Source organism: Cervus canadensis, chromosome 18 (genome assembly GCF_019320065.1).
Source record: "Cervus canadensis isolate Bull #8, Minnesota chromosome 18, ASM1932006v1, whole genome shotgun sequence".
Lineage (NCBI taxonomy): Eukaryota > Metazoa > Chordata > Mammalia > Artiodactyla > Cervidae > Cervus > Cervus canadensis.
Window position 1 is genome coordinate 18754300 of NC_057403.1, and position 21935 is coordinate 18776234.

The 21935-nt window shown below is 50.7% G+C and overlaps 1 protein-coding gene across 1 annotated transcript; it reads right to left on the bottom strand.

Annotated features, from left to right (window-relative positions):
- Positions 1-304: 304 nt before the first annotated feature.
- SLC1A5 (solute carrier family 1 member 5) lies at positions 305-11887 on the bottom strand. The gene is made up of 8 exons (XM_043436468.1): positions 10670-11887; positions 8279-8321; positions 7793-7840; positions 6788-6954; positions 3803-4036; positions 2839-3033; positions 2558-2692; positions 305-1146 (listed from the first exon to the last, which is right to left on the bottom strand). Exons 1-8 carry the CDS (start codon positions 11236-11238, stop codon positions 912-914), a joined length of 1626 nt encoding a protein of 541 aa, XP_043292403.1. The 5' UTR covers positions 11239-11887; the 3' UTR covers positions 305-911.
- Positions 11888-21935: the final 10048 nt, after the last annotated feature.

Consider the following 21935-nt stretch of genomic DNA (forward strand, 5'->3'; position numbering starts at 1 on the left):
TTTAATATATGCTTTGACATTAAAACACCCGTTTTCATAATCACCCAGTGATTTTCCAGCATGACTAGACCATTGTGCATTCCTACCAGCAACAACATGGGCTCTATCCACTTCCACATCCCCATCGGCACTTGGCGGTTTTTGATCGCTGCCATGCCAATAAGCATGAAGCAGTATCTCATGGTGGTTTCCAATGGTGTTTTTCGATAAGCAGATTTCATTTCAGTGAAGTCCTATTTATCATATATTTTCTGTTGTTTTCTGCATAGCTAGCATTTTTAGTCAAATTCTTACAAACATCTGATGAGATATAACTGACAATTTTATTGTTATAAACATCCTCAGAGTAACAGCAATGTGTTATCCGTCTCCCTTCAGTGTTCCCAAGGAGTGTTTGCTATTGTGGAGGGAACAGAGGGCCCAGGGACAGGGTGGGATGTACCGTGGAGTCACAGAACACACACACACACACACGCAGCTACAGCCACCAAAATAACCAGCAAAGGAGCCAGCAACCTGTCAGAACATCCTTCCTCTCAGAGGACAGAATTTCCCATGATGCCCTGTGCCCCGAGACAGGAAGGCGAAGCAAGCTGCCAGGATGGGGTGTGGAGGCCACTGCTACTTCTCCATCTCATATGGTTTCCTAGCCTTGGGTGGGGGCCAGGAGTTGAGGACTGGGCAGATTTGGAGACAGTCACACACATACACACACACTCATTCACACACAAACAACATACACCCCAGCAGCGAGGCCTTCCGGATCTGATGTCAGGGAGGGAACTGAGGCCCATCGCTCCCAAATGTGTGGGCAGGGCCCTCCAAGAGCCTTGTTTGTCCGTTCATCCATCCCCCATGATTCCGATGTCCAAAGTGCCCCCCATCGGGGCAGGGAAGGTCTCTATGGGGATTCACATGACTGATTCCTTCTCACAGGTGTCAGCATCCCCAGCAGGTCCTGGGCAGCCTTTGAGGAGAGGGTTCCCCTCCTCGCTGGGGACCGGCAGCACGGCCAGGGGCATCTCACTCTTCACCTGGATCAGCTCCGGCACGGAGCTGCGGTTCTCTGTGCGATCCACGTAACTCTGGAGGAGTCCCGCCCCAAAGGCGTCACCTTCCACGTTGAGGATGGTACAGGTCCGATCCCTGAAGGGGGAACAGTGACAGGGAAGTGAGCGGGAGGGGAGAGGTCAGGCCCCAGCCCCGCCGCCCCCGCAATCTTCGTAATCCCAAGTGCCCCATCATGCAGTTCTCTGCTTTAGAACCTCAAAGATCTCCTCCATCCTCCCTGGATCCCCAGTGATCCTCCTTCCAGTAAAACACAAGATTCGCTTCTTCTGGAACCTCAAAAAGTCACCCTTCCCTTTCCTGGGGGCCCCAGAAGACCCCTCAATGCCTCTTTTTCCTTCTGAAATACTACATTCTCCCTCAGGCCCCCTGAACTCCCTAGAACCCTAAGGATCTTCTTCCTTCCTCTTTGTATACATTTTGTGTGGGTGTGTATGCCATTAAAAAAAATTGAGATATAATTCAGATATAAAATTCACCCTTTAAAAGCATACAACTCAGTGGGTTTTAGTTTTTTTCAGAGTTAGGCAATCACCACTATTTAATTCCAGATTATTTTCATCATGGCAGAAAGAAACCCTTGTATCCATTAAGCAATTATTTCCCATTTCCTCCCACCCCGAAGCCCTAGGCAACCATTAATTTACTTTGTCTATAGATCTGTTTCTTCTGAACAGTTCATATAAATGGAATCATATACAATGTGGTCCTTTGTGTCTGGTTTCTTTCACTTAGCATAATATTTTCAAGGGTCATATGTTATGTTTTTATCACTGCTTCATTCCATTGTATTGCTGGGTAATATTCCATTGTATGGACATATGACACTTTGCTTATCCATTTATCAACTGATCAGTATTCGGATTGTTTCCACCTGTTCGCTATTATGAATGGTACTGCCATGAACAATCATATACAAGTTTTTGTGGCCATGTTTTCAATTCTCCGGTTTAAACCTAGGAGTGGTATTGCTAAGATACATGGTAACTCTCTAAGTTTTTAAACCAAACTGTCTTCTAATCTTTTAGGCTCTTAATAGCTTCCTCATAATAGCTAACAATGATGTAGCACTTACTACTTACTGTTCTAAGAAAGCTGCTTGTATTAAGTCATCTAATCCTTCAGGAGAAACTATTCTCATTTTACAGATGGAGAAACTGAGACACAAGGAGATTAAATTTTTATGTGTAATAAAGTTTTTATGTGTAATAATCGTACACATCTTATGTCCAAGGTCCTAATAGCTAGCAACAGCTGATCTGGGAGCCTGGCTGAAGAGTCTGCTCTATTAACTACCAGGGCAGTTCCTGTTAGAACCCCAAAGATCCTTTCCTTCCCTCTGATTGGAACACTCCAGGTCCCTTCCCCTTTCTTCTAGAATTCCTTCTTTCCTCTCCTCTCCTTCTCAGAGGCTATCAATGACCCTCTTGCTCATTCCCTTCTCCAGGAGTACCCCGAGCAACCCCCGAAATCCCAAACCCACACTCACACTAGCCAGTCCACCGCCAAGATCCAAGAGATGTCGTGAACCGGCAGGTTGACCGCCTCGAGAATGATGGCCAGAGTGAGCACCCCTCCAGCTGGGATGCCCGCTGCGCCCACACTGGATGCTGTGGCCGTGACCCTGGGGGAGGAGAAGGGAGGTCACGGGGAGGTCCCTCGGTAGTGGGAGAAGCTGCGGGGGTGCAGCTGCTCCGCCTAGGTTTTCTCTGTTGTCAAGGGAGGGGTCAGGTGGGTCGGGGGTCCTCGCCACAGCCACCCCACACTCACAGGATAGTGATAATCTTCACGAAGTCCAAGGGCCGGTGGTTAAGCTGTGCAATGAACACTGCAGCCACACACTGGAAGAGCGCGGCACCGTCCATGTTGACCGTGGCACCGATGGGCAGAATGAAGCGGCTGATGTGTTTGGCCACTCCATTCTTCTCCTCTACACACTTCATCATCAGCGGCAGCGTGGCGGAGCTGAGAGGGACCACAGATCAGTCAGCAGCGCTCCCTGGGCCGGGCCAGCCGGGTCCCGCCCACTGCCCAGCCACGCCCCTGGGTCCGGCCCCGCCCACAGTGCCTCAACTGGGGCACAAGCTCCGCTCACCAGCCTAGCCGCCCCCTGCTTCCCACATCCCCAGACCTCCCCCCACAGTCCTCAGCCCTCCCCAGCTCTCCATGCCCTTCTTTTCCCAGAAACATAAGGCACTAGGGATCCCATAGAATGAAAGCACTCCGAAATATAGAGTCCAGGACCGCCAGGGAGAGTACCAACCACTACTTGCCAAATACACATAAAGACTCATACCTAAATTCTGAGTGCTTGCTGACTCACTCTCCTTCCCTATCTACCTATAACAGGTATAATAGGTACCTATCTACCTATACCTCGACTAAGCTGCTGTGGGGAAGGTTAGATTCCGAGGGGACAGGGCCAGCAGATGGACAAACTACCCAGGAGAGGTGGAAGGCGATTTTGAGAGGTTGGATCCAGGGTCCTAGAGTCCCTCAGGGGCAGGCCTAGGGGCGGGGAGGGCTTCTCAGAAAGGGAGTAATAAATCTCCAAGACAGTAGTTTCTTAACAAGAGGGGTTTTCCAGGACCTTATGAGAAACATACCGAAGTATGGCTTCTGTGCCCAGATCCCATGTCCCACAAACAAAATTCCAGGGGTCTTTAGACATCAGATGCCCACTCCAGATCCCCTACTCTTAAAAGCCCTGCCCTGGTCCGCCCCAAGGTCACACCTGGAGGAGGTCCCGAAGGCGGTGGCCAGCGGCGTCATGATGCCCCACAGGAAGCGGTAGGGGTTCTTGCGGGTGAAGAGGAAGTAGATGAGGGGCAGTGTCAGGAGCCCATGGATGGCGTGGCCGAGCAGGCAGCATAGGATGTATTTGCCGAGACTGGCAAAGAGCAGCCCCACGTCCTCCATCTCCACGATCTTGCCGGCCACCAGGAACAAGATGCCCACAGGGGCATACCTAATTACACAAGAGACAGATTGCCACCTCAGATCACATGCTCACCCATGTCAGGTACTGTGCTGGGCACATCTCAGCCTTCCTCAAAGTCAGGAAGCGCCCACTGCATCGTGGACTGACGTTCAGACACCTCCCCTGTCATCTGCCACTCTCTCCCCTTGAACATGGTGCCGCTGGGATGTAAAAGAAGTCTGGGTGGTTCCATCACCACTTGGAGTAGAGTCACCCACCAGATCTGCACTTAACACATGACCAGGAAAGAAACACCCACCCTGCATACCATTTACATTTTCTGGGGTTTGTTACAGCAGCTGACATGACTTAAACTAATATACTGTCTCTCCCGGAAAAATAAGGATCCTGACTCATGTCTTAATGACAGCTCCCAGGTATGAAGCATTTATGATGCGCTGAGCCCTTGAAGAGGATGGAATCTTCACCACAACCCCATGAGGGAGCTTTTATTTTGAGACTCTTGCAGCTACCATTGCATTAAACAAAATCAAATCAGTCTATAAAACAGGGACCCATAATGCTACCAACTTCACAAGAACTGTGGGAGGATTAAATGAGATGCCAGTTGAAATGAGTTGAAAGCTTTCTGTGCCCAAATAAGTGAAATCTAAAGACTTCAGCTAGGCTTCCCTGTTGCCTACCAATGCAGGAGATGCAGGTTCAATCCCTGGGTCAGGAAGATCCCCTGGAGGGGGAAATGGCAACCCACTCCAGTATTCTTGCCTGGGAAATGCCATGGGACAGAGGAGCCTGGAGGGCTACAGTTCATGGGGTCTCAAGACTCAGACACGACTTGGCAACTAAACAGTAACAACTAGACTGCAGCTGGGATTTTTTCTAACTCCTGGAGTGAAGATCCCAGGGGTTGCTGCTCGTGCATCCCCACCAGGAGGGCTCCCATCATCACCTCAACTGTCTGATCACTATGGCTAGTTGTTTCCAAACCCCTTTTCCTCTACTTTTTTTTTTTTTTAACATTTATTTGGCTGTGCGGAGACTTAGTTGCAGCATGTGGGACCTAGTTCCCTGACCAGGGATGGAACCCGGGCCTCCTGCTTTGGAAGCGTGGAGTCTTAACCACTGGACCACTAGGGAGGTGCCCCCCTTTCTCCTCTTTAGTAACAGAAGAAAAGCACCATTTCCCAGCCACCTGTGTACCACGGTTTGGCCAAATGCCCAAACTTTAGCCACTGGGATGCGCCCAGAAATTACATCATTACTTGACAAATATTAGCTAAGCTTATTTACCGTAGGCATGCTATGGGTCAGGCACTAACCCAAGAACTTTACATATATTAACTCACTCGTGCCCGGTACTATCAATCCCATTTTCCACCTGGGGAAACTGAGGCATGGCAGGATAAGTAACATGTCATAGGGCACAGAGCTGGGAAGTGGCAGCACCAGGATGGGAACTAGGCTATCCAGCTTCAGAGCCTACTCTGACCCAACCACCAAGTGTTTCTACTGGGTTTCCCAGGTGGCTCGGTGGTAAAAAAAATATAATAATAATAATAACCGCCTGCCAGTGCAGCAGACACAGGTTCCATCCCTGGGTCAGGAAGATCCCCTGGAGTAGGAAATGGCAACCCACTCCAGTATTCTTGCTTGGAAAAACCCCACAGACAGAGTTGCCTGGCAGGCAACTCCATGGGGTTGCAAGGAGTCGGACACGACTGAGTGACTAAACAACAAACTTTTTCTATTAGTTCCAACAGCAGCTTTGTAGATGTCAGCTACACTGGAATCAAGGTCAGGGTGGAAGATTTGGTAAAAACGCAGCAGCCCTAACCCACCTCCTGATTTCTCCTTTTTTGGCCATGCTGCATGGCATGTGGGATTCTTGTTCCCCAACCAGAGATTGAACCCTCACCAGCCTGCATTGGAAGCACAGAGTCAATCACTGAACCACCAGGGAAGTCCCCCGCCTCTTGATTTCTGACCTTCTGATCTAGGATGGGTGCTAAGAATCAATGTGACACCATGTGGAGACACGGCAGAGGGAGGTGGCAAGGGTGAAGCCAAAAGCCTCAGCATGTGTTTTGTCCCCTCATTATCTGAGGCCATTTAACAAAAGCTCATACATATTAATAATAATCGTAGCTGACATTAAGTGAATGCTCAGTAGGTGCAAAAGATTTACAACACTTTCTAAGTGCTTTACTTACGCCCCAGTCACTCATTTCATCTTCATGATAACACTATAAAGCAGGCACTATTTTCGATCACTGATCCAAAGGCAAACATTTGATGACATTGAAATCAGGAGAACTGAGATGCATTAGCCAGACTGTGCCCACAGCCCGGCTGTCTTTTTGTTACCTTCCGGTGCCAGGTTGCGCTAGTGGTAAAGAACCCGCCTGCCAACGCAGGAGACATAGGAGACTCAGGTTCGATCCCTGGCTTGGGAAGATCCCCTGGAGGAGGGCACGGGAATCCACTCCAGTATTCTTGCCTGGAGAATCCCCATGGATGGAGGATCCTGGTGGGCTGCAGTCCAAAGGGTTGCAAAGAGTTGGACATGACTGAAGGGACTTAGCAGTAGGATCAATAAGGTTCTGGGATCAGTCTTAACTCTCATGGAATACAGCACTGTCATCTCATAGATAAGGAAACCGAGGCACAGACAGAGTAAGTCACTTGTCCAAAGTCACACAGCCAGGGAACAGTCAATGCGAGACTTGAATCTAGACAATCTGGTTTGAAGGAACAGATGTCCCCACTCCCATCACTTACCACATGATCCAAGAGACCAGCACCATGGTGGCATCATTGAAGGAGTTGAAGAAGCGAATGAGCAGCTCTCCCTCGGGCCCCAACTTCCGCAGGGCCACGCCAAAGACGATGGCAAACACCACCAGGCCCAGAATGTTCATACCCTCAACCTCGCTCCCAATGGGCACCTTTGGGCAAGAACAGATGGGGACGGGAGGGGCCATTCGGTCAACCTGCACAGGGACTGGGGGTCTGTCCTGAGCACTGCTGGGACCCAGCAGAGACAAGACCATTCGCCGGGCCCCTTCCTCCAAAGGCCCATAGTCCAGGTCCAGGGACCACCCAGAGTGGGCAAGGGAGAACCCAGGGGAGTATGGGAACTGAGGAAGGCAGTGCTGCCAAGCTCGGAGGAGGGGAATCAAGGAGGACTTCCTGGAGGAGAGGGCTGAGACCTGGAGACTAGGGGTGAACAAGGTAAACCAGGGAAGGGATAGAAGGTTCTAGAGAGGTAACAATATGCAACAACCTAGAAATGACTCTAACTCAGGCATTCAAAGAAGAGAAAGAAATTCAGTGTGGCTGGAGTAGAATGGGCCGGGCAGAGTCACAAGATGGGGCTGAGTGGGCGGATGGGCAGGGGTGGGACCTCACAGGGCCCCGTGGACTATGGCGAGGCGTCTGGGCTTTCTTCCAAGGGCACTCAGGGGCATGAGAGGGCTTTAGGGGGAAGACAGGAGAGGTCAGTTTTGTGCTTTGGAAAGCCAAGCTGAAGTGGGGTGGGGTGGGGGGTGGGGGTGAGAATAACAACCCAGATCAGAGCATGGATGTAGGGAGGAAGAAGGGCAAAATGGAGATTCCAGGAAGGCAGAAAAGACAGAAACTGGGGAGGGGCTTCAGAGAATTTAAAACAGACTGCACCCCAAATGCTAGAAGACCCAGAAGACAGGGGTAAGAACAAAATGAAAAAACCCACAACAATGGGCCAAGGTGCAGCCCCCGCCCAACCCAACCCTTCCCACCTCTTACCTTCACCACGGTGCCGTCGAAAAATCTCTCCTCATAGGAGGTAGCGTACTGCAGGAGGGGTTGGGAAGAAAGAGTCAGGGTCAATTGTCATTGTCAGTTGTCATCAAGGCTCCCCTACCCCACCCTGGCTCTGTTAATACTCAAAGCCCGCCCTAGGCATCCCTTATAGCGATTTTGTTCCATCCCACCAGCAACCCCACTGCAGTAGGACCATTCATACCCCCATTTTCCAGAGGTGGAAACTGTGAGGCTCACAGAGGTAAAGGCACTTGCTCAGGGTCGCCCAGCTAGAATTAGAACCCAGACGGGGCTCAGAACCCATATTCTCAGAGAGGCGTGGATGGGTTTCATTCATAGGTCACCCAGAAGCCCCGCACTATGGCCTATAAATAGGTAGGCATGTGTGTTTTTCCAGGCGCCACCCAAAATCAGGCATTCCCTCCCTGCCCACCCCCCCAACCCCAAGGGACACCCCCGAGGACTCACAGAGCGGAAGGCTGCAGACACCAGGTTGGAGGGGAAGATATTTCTGCAGAGAGAAACATGGGCAGGGTCGGGGGGGAGGGAGTATTAGATAAGGCAGGAGATCAGGGGGTATCAGGGTTACTGGGTTGGCCTCTTGGGGTGAAGGGAACCTTAGAGGCCCCATTTGTACCCAGACGTGGTACCCCAACCATGCCTCAGCCAGGCTCAGCCAGGCAGAGATGGACCTGGCCCTGAACATTTTTCCAGGGTGTGGAGAGTCTGAGCTGGACTCCTGGGGCCCCAGGAGACTAGTGTTCTAGCCCCAAGGGAGTGTTGATTGAGACTGATGAATGCCAGCTTCCCATGCTGGCTGGGGCAGGGTTACAGGGCTTGGGCTCCACCCCTGTAGCAGCCTCAATACCCTGGACATCTTGCATCAGCCACTTCCTCCTGCAGGCCTGAGGAAGGGCTGGCCCTGGGGGCTGGCTGGTGGGTTGCAGGGTGTGGGGAAGATCTGGGTGTGTTGGTGAGAAAGTGACAAGGATTGGCTGTGCTGTCGTGAAGGCATCTTTGTTTATGCGGCCACTCTTGTGTGAGGGTGTCTGGGTGTGATTAAGGGTACAGTGGCATGCACTAAACCCCATGGAGCATGTGAAGGAGTCAGACAGCAGCCTCCTGTCTCTCAGGTTAAGACAAAAATAACAGCCAAGGCAACTATGGGCGTTGGACTAAGTGCTGTATATAAATCAACTCATTTCATCCTCCCAACAGCCCTTGGGGTGGGGCCCTATTATCCCCATTTGACAGGAAAGAAAACTGAGGCACTGACAGGTGAAGAAACTTGCAGAAGTGGCAGAGCTGGGATTTGAGCCCTGCTGGCTGGTTTCACAGTCCTAACCACTCGGTAGCCTCAAATCCTCTCTCTCACCAAAGCCATGGGTAGGCAGCTGTTGCTGGTGGATGGTAAAGCTTGTCAGGTGCTGGTCTTCAGCTGGGGGCAGGGGGCACGGGTTAGTGTTTAGAGATGTGCGACCTGAAGGTGTATGTGAGTGTCTATGCGCTCCTGAGCTGTGTTTAGGCAGTGTTTCACATGTTGGTGTGATCGGCAGCATCAGTGAGTGTCTGTTTGTGCTGAAAAGGTGGCAGTGCCCGGCGTGTGTGAGGGTATAAGCCCACGTGTTGGGGAGATGGCACAGCCGCGTGTCTGCATGCCTGTGTCCAGCTGTGTGTCAGCTGCTTATAAAGCTGGGCGGTTCTAAGACGTTCCAGGTCAGCTGTCGAGTGACTGGCCAAGTGCGTTACGTGGATCTGGCACAACCGCAAAGGTTGTACACATACAAACAGCCTTCAGGGGGCTGTGCCTGTCTGCAGGTCAGCTTGTACTCACCCAGGCCAGCCAGGGCTGGGTCGGGACACAGCTATCTGCCTGGGCCAGGAGGTGCCCACCCACGTTAACTTTTGGATACCAAGCCTTCCCCCAATATCAGCCTGTGCCGATGTCAAGAGGCCAGGGGAGAACCCTGTAACGTGACTCGTCATTTCCTTCCGCCACTTCCAGGAAGGCCCCAACCAACCTGGAGACACTGAATCAGCAGCCCTCAGAGGCAAGGCCACGCGGACCCAGCCTGTCCGCCCTCCTTCAGAAGGGAGAAGAGCCATTCTCGAGGAGCCGGGAGCAAAAGCCGGAAGGAAAAGAATCTGCCCCTTCTCTGGGCAGCCTAGTGCCAGCGGAGGGTGGCCAGGGACCAGACAGAGCAGGAAATGGGATAGAAAGCCTACACAGGTGGCAGCACACAGGGTCCAACACAGATGAACTGGGCGGGGAAGACAGGCTCAGAAAAGGACCTGGCTTTGTCTGGGTGACACATGGTGGGGGAACCACGTGGGAAGAGGGCCTGGTTGGGGGGGTCCCTCCAATCTCCTCAAGTCCTTCAGCGCCCCCTGATGCAAGACTCCCCAAACTTCTATCCGGACAGGGGACTTCAATGTTTATCCAGAAATCTCATCCTGGGGCCCTCCAACACTCAAAGATTCCCTTCCAATATCCCCTCAGCATCCTCCCTCTTCACAGCAGAGACCATCTTAGGCCCCCCTCAACATCCCCGCCCCGCCACCCCAGACGCCAAGCATCACTCCTAAGACTTCCACGCCTATCACTCTCCTGTGGGGTCCCGTTTATGTACCCAAGCCCTCACATTTAGAAACCTCAGGAGTGCGTCCTCAACCTCCATACCCTGACCCTCCCCAGAGCCCCCCAACTATGCCACCCCGTTTTCCTGAGGCCCTGGGGATGTCCCGGGCCCCCTACCGGAGGACTCCAAACCTCTCTTCCGTCCACGGGGCGACTCCCCTCCCCACCAGGCTGAAGCACCCCTACCCCCCACCCCTCCACCAGGTAGGGCGGGGTCTGACCTCACAAGATCCAGGAACGAATCGAGCACCTCCTTGCTGGGGGCCTCTTCCATCCGGCCCATGGCTCCGACCGAGGTGTTGATGGCGGCGAAGGAGGCGCCCGGCTGCAGCGCGAGCGCCAAGCCCAAGCCGAGCGCCGACGCTAGCAGTGTGGTGACGAGGAAAAAGAGCAGCGCCCAGGCGCCCAGGCGGCCGAGCGCGCTCGGATCCAGGCTGGCGGCGCCGCCGATCAGGCTGCACACCACCAGAGGCAAGATGATCATCTTTAACAGGCGCAGCAGCAGCTCTCCCGGAAAGGAGAAGGCTTGCAGGCGCGCGGGGCCCAGGGCGAGCGCGCCGCCGGCTCCCGAGACCCCCAGTCCCAGCGCCACACCGGCCACCACGGCCACCACCGTCAGCAGCACGAGCAGGTTAGCGCGAAGGCAGCGACGCACCTGACCCCAGGAACCGCAACGGCCGCCTTTTACCGAGCCTGCGTCCTCTATGGGGACCAACGTCGAGACACCGTTGGCGGTGGGCTCCGCCGCCGCGTACCCTTTGGGGTCTCCCTTAGGCGGATCGGCCACCATGATGAACGCCGCTGGTTCCTTAGCGCCTGCAAGCTGGGAGCGTTTGGGGGTTCCTTTCCAGGACGCTGACGTTCCTTAAAACTTTAACAGAGTCCGGAGGCTAGAACTTTCAAGAATTCTTTGCAGTTGTGAGTTCACAGCGCTCAAGTTCCTTGGCTCTTATAAGCTGAAATGTTTGAGAGTACCTTGGCTGGGCGCTGCGGTTCCTCTGTTTTCGGTCTGTGCCCGGCGCTGAAAGCAGGGAGGTGGGAGCGCTGGCGTTCTTGACCGTAGGGTTTAGGAACACGGGAGTTTCTCGAAATGGGACCCTGGGGTCCTCGGCTCCGGAAGGGTTGAAGACGCCCGAGCGGCGGAGGTCTTCAAGAGGCTAGGTCCTGGTGGCTCAGATCCGGGACGCCTGGATCCGGGAGGCGGGAACCTGCAGGTTGGCGGGGTCCTGGAAACAGGGCTGGGGAGTGAGTCTGGAAGCCAGAAGACGGAGCTCCGGGAAGAGAGGGGCCCAGATTCCTGGGTCCAAGAGGGAAGATTCGACCCCGCGGTGCCGAAGGCGGCGGCCCGAGACCCCGGGAGTAAACAGCTGTTAGCCTACAACCAAACCTCCCGGGCGCGCCGCGTGGCTCTGAGCGGCTCTGGCGGAAGCTGGAGGGACTAAGAATCCCGGGGCGAGGCCTGAGAGAGCGGGGGTGGAGGGGGGTGGGGGGGGAGGTGGGGGGGGGGTGGAAACCAGCGCGCCGCTGCTGATTGGCTCTCCCGCTCGAGGGGCAGGACTTAGAACAGGGGTGACTTCAGTTATTAAGATTGTAATCCACTTCCCCCTAGGTAGGTAATTTGCAATTATCTATTTTAAATGGTAATTCAGTTTAATCTAAGGCTTTTGCTTTCACCAAATATTTTCCTCTTTTTATTATGAAAATTTTCAAGCATACAAAAAAGTTTAGAAGATTTTACAGTGAACATCCATATAGCCTAGACCTAGAGTCTAGAGTTATTTCACCATACTTTATACCGAAGTATAAAGTATGGTGAAACAATTTCTATCCATTTATCTTTCTCTAGCCATCTACGCATTCACCTTCTTTGGATACATGTCAAAGTAAGTTGCAAATATCAGCGCCCTTTTTCTCTAAACAATTCAGTATGCATTTATTAATCAGAGTTCAATATTTGTACTCAGTCTTCTTTATTTTTTTTTTTTATTTTTGGGCCGCTGATTGGCTTGTAGGATCTTAGTTCCCTGACTAGGGCTTGAACCCACATTTTGGGCAATGAAAGTGCTAAATCCTAACCACTAGACCACCAGTGAATTCCCTGTACACAGTCCTTTTTCACAAAATGCACAAACCATTAGTGATGCCTACTGGTCTTTGACAAATGCATATGCCTGATTTCACTGGAATCTCCATAACTACTTGGTGAAATTGGGTCCACTAATATACCCATTCTCCAGATGGGCAAAACTGGGCCTTATGGCCAGAGGAAGTCACTCACCTTGAAGCCACACCTGAAGGGAGCTGGGAGTTGCAAGCCTGCCTCTCAAGACCCTAACCTTAAAGGGAATCAGTTATGATCTATTTCTCCTGGCCATGTTGAAATCCTACTTCCTTCCCACCTGGACTGTTCTCTGATAACATATCAGGTGTTCACACTTGTAAAGAGTATTGATAGTGATCATCTCAGAGGCTTCCTTCTGAAGCAACTGTGGGGCCTTAGGCAAGTCACCACCTCTATAAGCCTGTTTTCACTTATAAGTCTATAAAATGGGGAGAATAATAGTAGCTCAGACCTCCTCGGGTACTGAAGATTAAATGAGACCCTATATTCAAAGTATTTAGATGCGGTACAGGTTAACTCCTAATAAAGTTAACTATGACTACTCTTATTGTTGTCACTATCTTTCTAAAATATTTGCTGCTGCTGTTCAGCCACTCACTCGTGTCCGACTCTTTGCAACCCCATGGACTGCAGCACGCCAGGCTTCCCTGCCCTTCACCATCTCCTGGAGTTCGCTCAAACGCATGTCCATTGTGTCGGTGATGCCATCCAACCATCTCATCCTCTGTCACTCTCTTCTCCTGTCCTCAACAGCATCAGGGTCTTTTCCAATGAGTCGGCTCTTAGGATCAGCCGGCCAGAGTACTGGAGCTTCAGCTTCAGTATCAGTCCTTCCAGTGAATATTCAGGGTTGATTTCCTTTAGGATTGACCACTTTGATCTCCTTGTTGTCCAAGGGACTTTCAGGAGTCTTCTCCAGCACCATAGTTTGAAAGCATCGATTCTTTGGCACTCAGCCTTCTTCTTCTTTTTTTTTTGCACTCAGCCTTCTTTATGGTCCAACTCTCACATCTGTACATGACTACTGGAAAAACCATAACTTTGACTGTTTGCCATCACTTTGTTGGCAAAGTAATGTCTCTGCTTTTCAATACACTGTCTACATTGGTCGTAGCTTTTCTTCCCAGAAGCAAGAAATAAATACATATTATTAATTAAAATATTTTAGTATTTATGTTATTTATTTGGCTGCACCAGGTCTTAGTTGTGGCATACGGGATCTTTGATCTTCCTTGTGGCATGTGGGATCCTAGTTCCCTGATCAGGATTTGAACCTGGGTCCCTTGCGTTGAGAATGCAGAGTCTTAGCCACTGGACCACCAAGGAAGACCCTAATGTTGTTATTGTCATTATTACTGAAGAACATGGTTTGGGAGTCCCCAGCCAGCTCCAGATGGTGTTGGCCCCTGGTGGTGAGTTATTCCTCCTGGTCACTTGATCTCAGCCAGCCCTAGCCCTCGACCTGCCTGGACAGGAGCTTTGAGAGCTTATGATGACATCTGGCAGGAACGGAAGGGGCCAAACTGAGCTAAGAATTTGCCCAGGACCTGAAGAGCCCACCACCTAGGCATAAGTGGCCATATGGACCTCCTTCCTGGGTCTCTTGGATGCTCTCCCTCCCAAATTCCCCCAGATTCCACGCCTTCTACTTCAGAAAGCCGCGGTCCCTCACCCCACCCTCTGACTCTAAAGTCATATACATTTAACACTCACATTAAACTCCCGCATGCTCGGCTCTCTGCTAGATGCAGAGCATGGGCACTTCAGCCACACAGACTAGTTCGAATCCTGACTCCACCACTTATCAGCTAAGCATCAGTTTCTTCATTTGTCCTAGAGTCACTGTGAGTGTAAATTTGATGACGTACACAGAGACCCCTGACGCAAAACATGAGGGGACAATTCCTCAGCACTCTGCTCATTCCACAAATACTCCTCGGGCCATTACTAGGGGCCAAGTGCCGTTCAAGGGGCTGGGGATTCCACAGTACGGAAAAAATGAAAAATAAAGCCCAGGAAATATATTCATTATCTTTTTTTTGGCCATGCCATGTGGCTTGCAAGATCTTAGTTCCCCAACCAGAGGTTGAATCCGGGCTCTGGCAGTGAAACATCAATCCTAACCATTGGACCACCAGGGAATTCCTTCAATATCTTACAATAACCTATAACAGAAAAGAAAACTATATATATATACACACCTGAATCATATACATATATATCTGAATCACTGTTGCATATCAGAAACTAACACAACATTGTAAATCAGCCATTCTTCAATAAAAACTTTTTAAATAAAATTAAAAAATAATAACTCATATAAAACTCCTCGCTAGCATTCCAGCGAGGGGAGATGAGGAAATGAACTTGGGTTGTCAGGTGGGAATAAGAGCTGGAGAAAGAGAAACCATTCAAAACAAAAGAACCCGTTCATTGCCCAGCAGAGACAGACAGAACAGTCCATGACAGACCACACTGAGGAGGTGCCATTTGCCAGGAGATCTGAATGACAAGGAGGAGCCCACTGGGACAATCTGGGAAGAACTCTCTCTTTTTAAAATATTTATTTAATTAACTTATTTGGCTGCCCTGGGTCTTAGCTTCCACACCTGGAATTTTTGATCTTCACTGTGGCCTGTGGAAACTTTTCGTTATGGCAGGCAGGATCTTTGAGTCACAACATGCAGAATCTTTAGTTGCGGCATGCATGCTCTTGTTGTGGCACATGGGATCTAGTTCCCTGAGCAGGGATCGAACCCGGTCCAAACCTCTAAGGCAGCAGGAGGGGTTTCTGCCCTTGTGTGGATGCTATCAAAGGTTTTCAGATCTTCACTAATCTTTGAGATCAATCCTGTTTTAGTGACTTGGAAGCAGACAGGGTAATGAGGTTTGTTGTGGCCCCACCCCTACCTGGGCAGGGGATTTGAACTCAGGGGTCCTCAACCCTTATCTGATGTCCCAGCTATCCTACAGTTGGTCCTCATCCCAAGCAGAGCTATTTCCTTCAAGGGACCATCATTTATTCTGATCACTGCAGTGGGCCCTATGATGGGCGATGCCAGGGATCTAGGAATGACCAAGATAGTCCTAACCCTATCCTCTGGAGAATCACAGTCCAAAGGGGGTGACAGACAAACACCCTCCAACTGTGACAACACAGAGTAAGCAGAGCTGGGATGAAGGAGCCCAGAAGGGATGCTTGACCCATACTGGGGGTCAGGGAGGGCTGCCTGGAAGAGGAGGCATCCCTGTTGGGATAGGGAGGGGTTGGACCAAACCCAGGGAAAGAGTGAAGGGATAAGTACATGAGAAGAGCCTAGAATATTCAAAAGCACAGATCTAATCTAGTCACCCCAGTGACTTCTCTCAGGACAAAGTCCAAGCTCTTTAGCCAGGCATCTGTCTATTCAGTAGTTCATTCCTTCAATCATTTAACAAACCATATCCAGTGAATGGAACATTTTGTTGTTGTTATTGCTTCATCACTAAGTCGTGTCCAACTCTTTGAGACCCCATGGACTGTAGTCCGCCTGGCTTCTCTGTCCATGAGATTTCCCAGGCAAGAACACAGGAGTGGGTTGCCATGCCCTCCACCAGGGGGGTCTTCCCCACCCAGGGATGGAACCAGAGTCTCTTGCACTGGCAGGCAGATTCTTCACACTAGTGCTACCTGGGAAGCCCTCCTTACCCGCTGAGAAGCACCAGTAGAATGAGACAGATGGGGAACTGGGTGGAGAGCAGGTTTCAATACCAAATCAGGGGATCAAGAAATATTGCTAAGGAAATAAAGGTAAGATACAGGCGAAGTATATAAGGCAGGGCACCCTACCATCTGTGCGAGAAAAAAAAAACAAATAATCTATATAACAAAAAAATATATTTGTATACATAAATAATATGTATATAGGGACTTCCTTGGTGGTCCAGGGGTTAAGAATCTGTAAGAATCTCTGCTTCCACTGCAGGGGGCTCGAGTTCAATCCTGTTAGGTAGATGGGAAATAAGATCCCACATGCCTCCCAGTGAGGTCAAAAATTAAACTAAAATAAATAAAACATATATAACAAAAATGTTAATAAATAAATTAATTAAAATAAATAAAAATATTTATAAAAATAAAACGTCATTAGTTACCATAAATAAAAAAGTTTATTAAAATAAATAAAATATATTAAAATAAATAAAATAAGTTTAATATATATATATATATAAATGTTTCCTCTGAATTGACTACCTCTGCAAGAATTCACAGAAACTGCTCAGAATGGGAACTTACAGGAAGGAAGTCGTTGGCAGCACTGCACGGTGAAAACGTCATCTTGTCTCATGGCTTAGCAGCTGAATGACTTCCAGCACGTCACTCAATCCTCCAGCCTTAGTTTGCCTGACTGTGAAATGAGCTTCAAGGATAGCATCTGCCTCCAAGGTCACGGAGGGTGAACCAAGTTCATGTGTGTAAAACGCTTGGCTTGGTGTCTGGCAAATCATAGCCTCATGGTATTTTAAGCTCCGATGACCTTTTGATATCAACATTATACCTAAGGGTGGAAGTAATAAAAACCTCTTTGTGAGTTCCCGCAGACTCACGGACTGGTGCTTCTGCCCAGGAATGTTCAGGCCCCAGGGACCACGGAGCAGAAGAGCCTGAGAGGTCCCAGGTGGGACCCAGCACCAGGTGGCCAGGCTGGGGGCCAGCAAGCTGCTGGCAGCCGACCTGGTAATTAGAGCCCCTGGCAACGGAGACGCCACCCAGGCCGGTTGGGCAACGTGAGCGTGGACCAGGCTTGGGCTAGTCACTGGCCACCTACAGGGGTGCCAGACAGGGAGGGGAGGAAGGGAGAAGGCTCCAGAACTCAAGGGATCCTAGAATCCCAGAACCTTCAGGAAGTACACAGTGGGTCCCAGCCATGAGGTCAGGGTTTTAGGGTTTGGTTCAGGATTGGCCAGGAATGTCCCACCCCTTGTCCTCCTCAGGCTTGGAGAGAAAAACAGACAACTGGTCTCGGCCAGCTTTCTTGCTATTCAGCCAAACCTCCTACCCAGATTCAGATTTCATCATTAGGCGGAAAAAAAAAAGACTCTGAGAAGGAGGTGAGAGGGTCCAGGAGGCGGCTGGGATGAGAGCAAGAAGGTCCTTTTTGGTCTCAGTTTATCGCCTGTGAAATGGGCATAGTTCTGAACTTCATCCTCCCTGAGAGGACTAGGTGTCTGACCTTGGGAGGGATTGAGTAAACTCCAGGGCTTCAGCCTTCTCCATTAGGCTTGTGATCAGGCCTCTCCTCCTACTTCAGATTTGCATTCATGCATTCACTGGACCTTTCCTGAGTACCTACTGGGTGCCCTGTGCTGGGTGGTACTGGGGACCCAGCAGTGGCTGAGACAAGCCTAGTTCCTATTCTTCTTGGGTTCAGAATCCAGTGGGATAGACAGACAGTGATGACCCAGAGTAGTACTGGAATGGAGGAGCTCAGAGGGGAAACCCAGCTCGGGAAATGGAGTCAGGGAAGGCTTCCTGCAGGAGGGGACATTTGAGCTGCATTTGGAAGGACGTCAGAGCCAGACAGTGAAGAGAGGAGGAAAAGGAAACAGGCAGAGGACACAACAAGGGCAAAGACCTGGAGATCGGAAATTTATGAAACCCAGAGGAGTTCCATCTGGCCAGAGTGGAAACAGAGGAAATTGCTAAGAAATGAAGCTGGAGAGGTAAGCGCTATCAGTCGTGTCTGACTTTAGTCATGTCCGACTCTTTGCGACCGTCTATCCATGGGATTCTCCAGGCAAGAATACTGGAGTGGGTTGCCATGCCCTCCTCCAGGGGATCTTTCTGGCCCAGGGATTGGACCCACATCTCCTGCGGCTCCTGCACTAAAGGCAGATTCTTTACCGCTGAGCCACCAGGGAAGCCTTAGATCAGGTAGACAGAAATAAAAAGACTGAAGTTAAAATCATTCCTTGAACACATGTTATCTAAGCACCCAGCTCTGCGCTGGGTCCTGCTGGAGTCTGTGCAATGGCCAAGGCAGGTTCTGCCCTGTCCTCTTGGAGTTTATCACTATGTCACTGTTTCTTAAATTTCCCAAGTCTCACAGCTCCTGTTGTCTGTTAAAATGCAGGTTCCTGGGTTTCAAGGCTACCTTCCAAAGGGAGGTAAGTACAATCCCACCACGTGCCTAGAGGGATAGGAGGATGGGAGAATCATTGAGCAGACCTAAGACATCACACCTGCTGATTCTAGAATTCCCCTCCTTTGATTGGAGTCCAAGTGTTCTAAGCACAGCCTGGACATCTAAATTTTCTAACCCCAGTGTTAACCTATTAGTAGGATGTGAAATAAAGTAGTGGGTTCCAAGCAGTTAATTTTTCAAAATATCAACTAGAAGAGGGTTGTGGGAGGGAGGTTCAGGAGGGAGAGGATACATGCATACATATAGCTGATTCACTTCATTGTACAGCAGAAGCTAATACAACATTGTAAAGGAATTATACTCCGATTTAAAAAGAGAAAAAAGGTCAAATAGAATATATCGTACAAGTCACTACTGTTTCGGGAAATTTTAATTTATGTGTGTGTGTATATACTTGTTCATCCATATACTGTGTTGCATGCAAAATAAACACTTTACGGTGTCTCTGATTCAAAACAGCTTGAAAAATGGTTGGCCAAAGGAGCCCTGCATGATCTCCCTCCTTAAATTTTTAGACCTATTTCCTCACCTCTTTTTCTCACATGCTTTTCTCTTCAAGTAACTAAGATCTTCAGATTTCCCCTGAGGCAGCCCCGGAGTCTCCATGACCCTGAGGCCGGCTCAGGTGTCCCTCTAGTCTCCACCAGTGCCTTGGACGCCCCCACCCAGCCCTGCCCACTCTGGGTGGCCACTCTCTGGGGATGGGCCTGTGCCTTCCCTTGGACTGGGGATGGGGACCTTCTCAACCACTGCTGAATCCCCCTAGGCATTGCTCTGCGTGGGGCCAGGCACATAGTAGGGACTCTGGGAGTGTGGATTGAGTCTTTAAGAAACAGGAAGGAAATGAGGAAGCACAACCCTTGGGTCTATTAGGGCCAACAATCATGGGGACTTCATGCTTTCTGGCCTGGCTGGGAAGCTGCAACTGGGGGTACTGGAGACTGGCCCAGGCCTTCCTTTCCTACCTCTGCAGTTACTTATTTAAAAGCTGGCTTGTCTGGGTTGCTCTGCCCCACCTCCCCCAGCTGTAGGCTGTCCGGCCCCGGTGGCTTGTGGTGCAACGTGTAACTCAGGTTTCTTGAGGCCCAGAGCGGGGAGAGTCGGACAGTGCCCTTCACCCAGATCCAGCCGAGGCCATGGGAGCTGTTTTCCAAGGCAATCGACCCTGCCACCACTCCAGGCCCTGCCCTGGGACCCCACAAGTGTCCAGGAGTTCAGGTGACCTGAAGAGAAAGACATTTGATGCCTCCAGGGAGATAGGCTAGGATTGGTGGACTTATTGAAAAAGACCCTGATGCTGGGAAAGATTGAGGGCAGGAAGAGAAGGGGACGACAGACGACAAGATGATTGGATGGCATCATCGACCCAATGGACATGAGTCTGAGCAAACTCTGGGGGACAGTGAAGTACAAGGAAGCCTGGCATGCTGCAGTCCATGGGGTTGTAAAGAGTCAGACTTGACATCGCGACTGACCAACAACATCAAATGGTCAAAGGCAGAGGGGGCAGGGCCAGAGAGATGAGCCTTGGACAAAGGATTCCACCTCCGAGCCTCAGATCCTCCGGTCTAAAACAGGATGAAAGGAGTTTCCGCCCCACCGGTGTAAAAGAATGAAACAAAACCGTGCGAGAGGGCACTTTCCTGGCGGTCCAGTGGTTAAGACTGCGCTGCCCCTGGAGTGGGTTATGGGTTCGATCCCTGGCCGGGGAATTAAGATCCCACATCCAGCAGAGCACAAACAAAAAACAAAACCAAAAAAACAAGAAACAAACAAATGACGTGACAAAAGTCCTTCGCGTGGGTCTGGACGATATATTAAGAGGCAGTATGTTGGGGAGGCTTTCATTACTGCGATTATTAGCTTTTCTCTTTAGAGAGCCCTGGTCAGAGGCGAGCCAAGCCACAGTTGGGGGAGGCCAAGGGGACGCTGGGCTGCCCTGGGGCTCTGAAGGACGAGGCCCTGTCGGGAACCAGTTCTGAGGGTGGATAACCACACAGTTTGTTCCTGTGACTGTGTGGGCACCATCTCTGAAGGCGGGCAGTCCAAAGGACCAGGACATTGTGAGTCTGCAGACAATGGCCACCTCTGACCGCCTGGGGCTAGAGACCTGGAATGCCCGGTCCCTCCCATCACTGTGTGCAGCCGGCTGGATCCCAGGAGAAAAGTCCAAAGAATCCCGGCCTCCCTTTCTGAGAGGAGTGAGGAGCAGGTGGCCTGACTTCAAGAGGTGTTGGAGTCTGCAGTCCAGTATGGGAGGGTGGGGCGGGTGTCTGAATGCTGATTCCCAGGCCCTGCGGAAAATCTTGCTAGAGCTAGGAGAGAGAGTCTGCATTTAGGGGGGGAAGGGTAGGGTGAAGGGGGTACAAGCTTGTTGTTCTTCAGCCGCTAAGTCATGTCTGACTCTTGGCAACCCCACGAAGTGTAGCACGCCAGGCTTCCCTGTCTCTCAGCCATCACCCAGAATTTGCTCAAACTCACATCCATTGAGTCGGTGATGCCATCTAACCATCTCACCCTCTGTCGCCCCCTCTTCTTCCAGCCTTCAGTCTTTCCCAGCATCAAGGTCTTTTCCAGTGAGTTGGCTCTTCGCATCACGTGGCCAAAGGATTGGAGCTTCAGCACTGGACTCAAGTAATGCCTGGGCCTGTGAAATCTGAGAACACATTGGAAACCATGGGTCTGGGGAATTCCCTGGTGATCCAGTGGTTAGGACTCAGCGCTTTCACTGCCATAGTCCAGGTTCAATCCCTGGTTGGGGAACTAAGATCCTATAAGCTTCACATGTGTGTGTGCATGCATGGTCAGTTACTCAGTAGTGTCTGACTCTTTGCAACCCCACGGACTGTAGCCTGCCAGGTTCCTCGGTCCATGAGATTTCCCAGGCCAAAATACTGGTGTGGGTTGCCATTTCCTTCTCCAGAGGATCTTCCCAACCCAGGGATCAAACCAGCATCTCCTGGATTGGCAGGTGGACTCTTTATCACTGAGCCACCTAGGAAGCCCTTGAAAGCCTCAGAGCATGGCCAAAAAAAAAAGAGAAACCAATGGGTCCAAGTCCCTCTGGGTACAGAAAAGGAAACTGAGTTCCAAAGACCCACAGCTAATTGTTGCAAGACCCAGAGGATGAGTTGTAAGCCAAGCCAGCTAAGGCCCTGGGTAGGGGTGGTTTATCAGTCC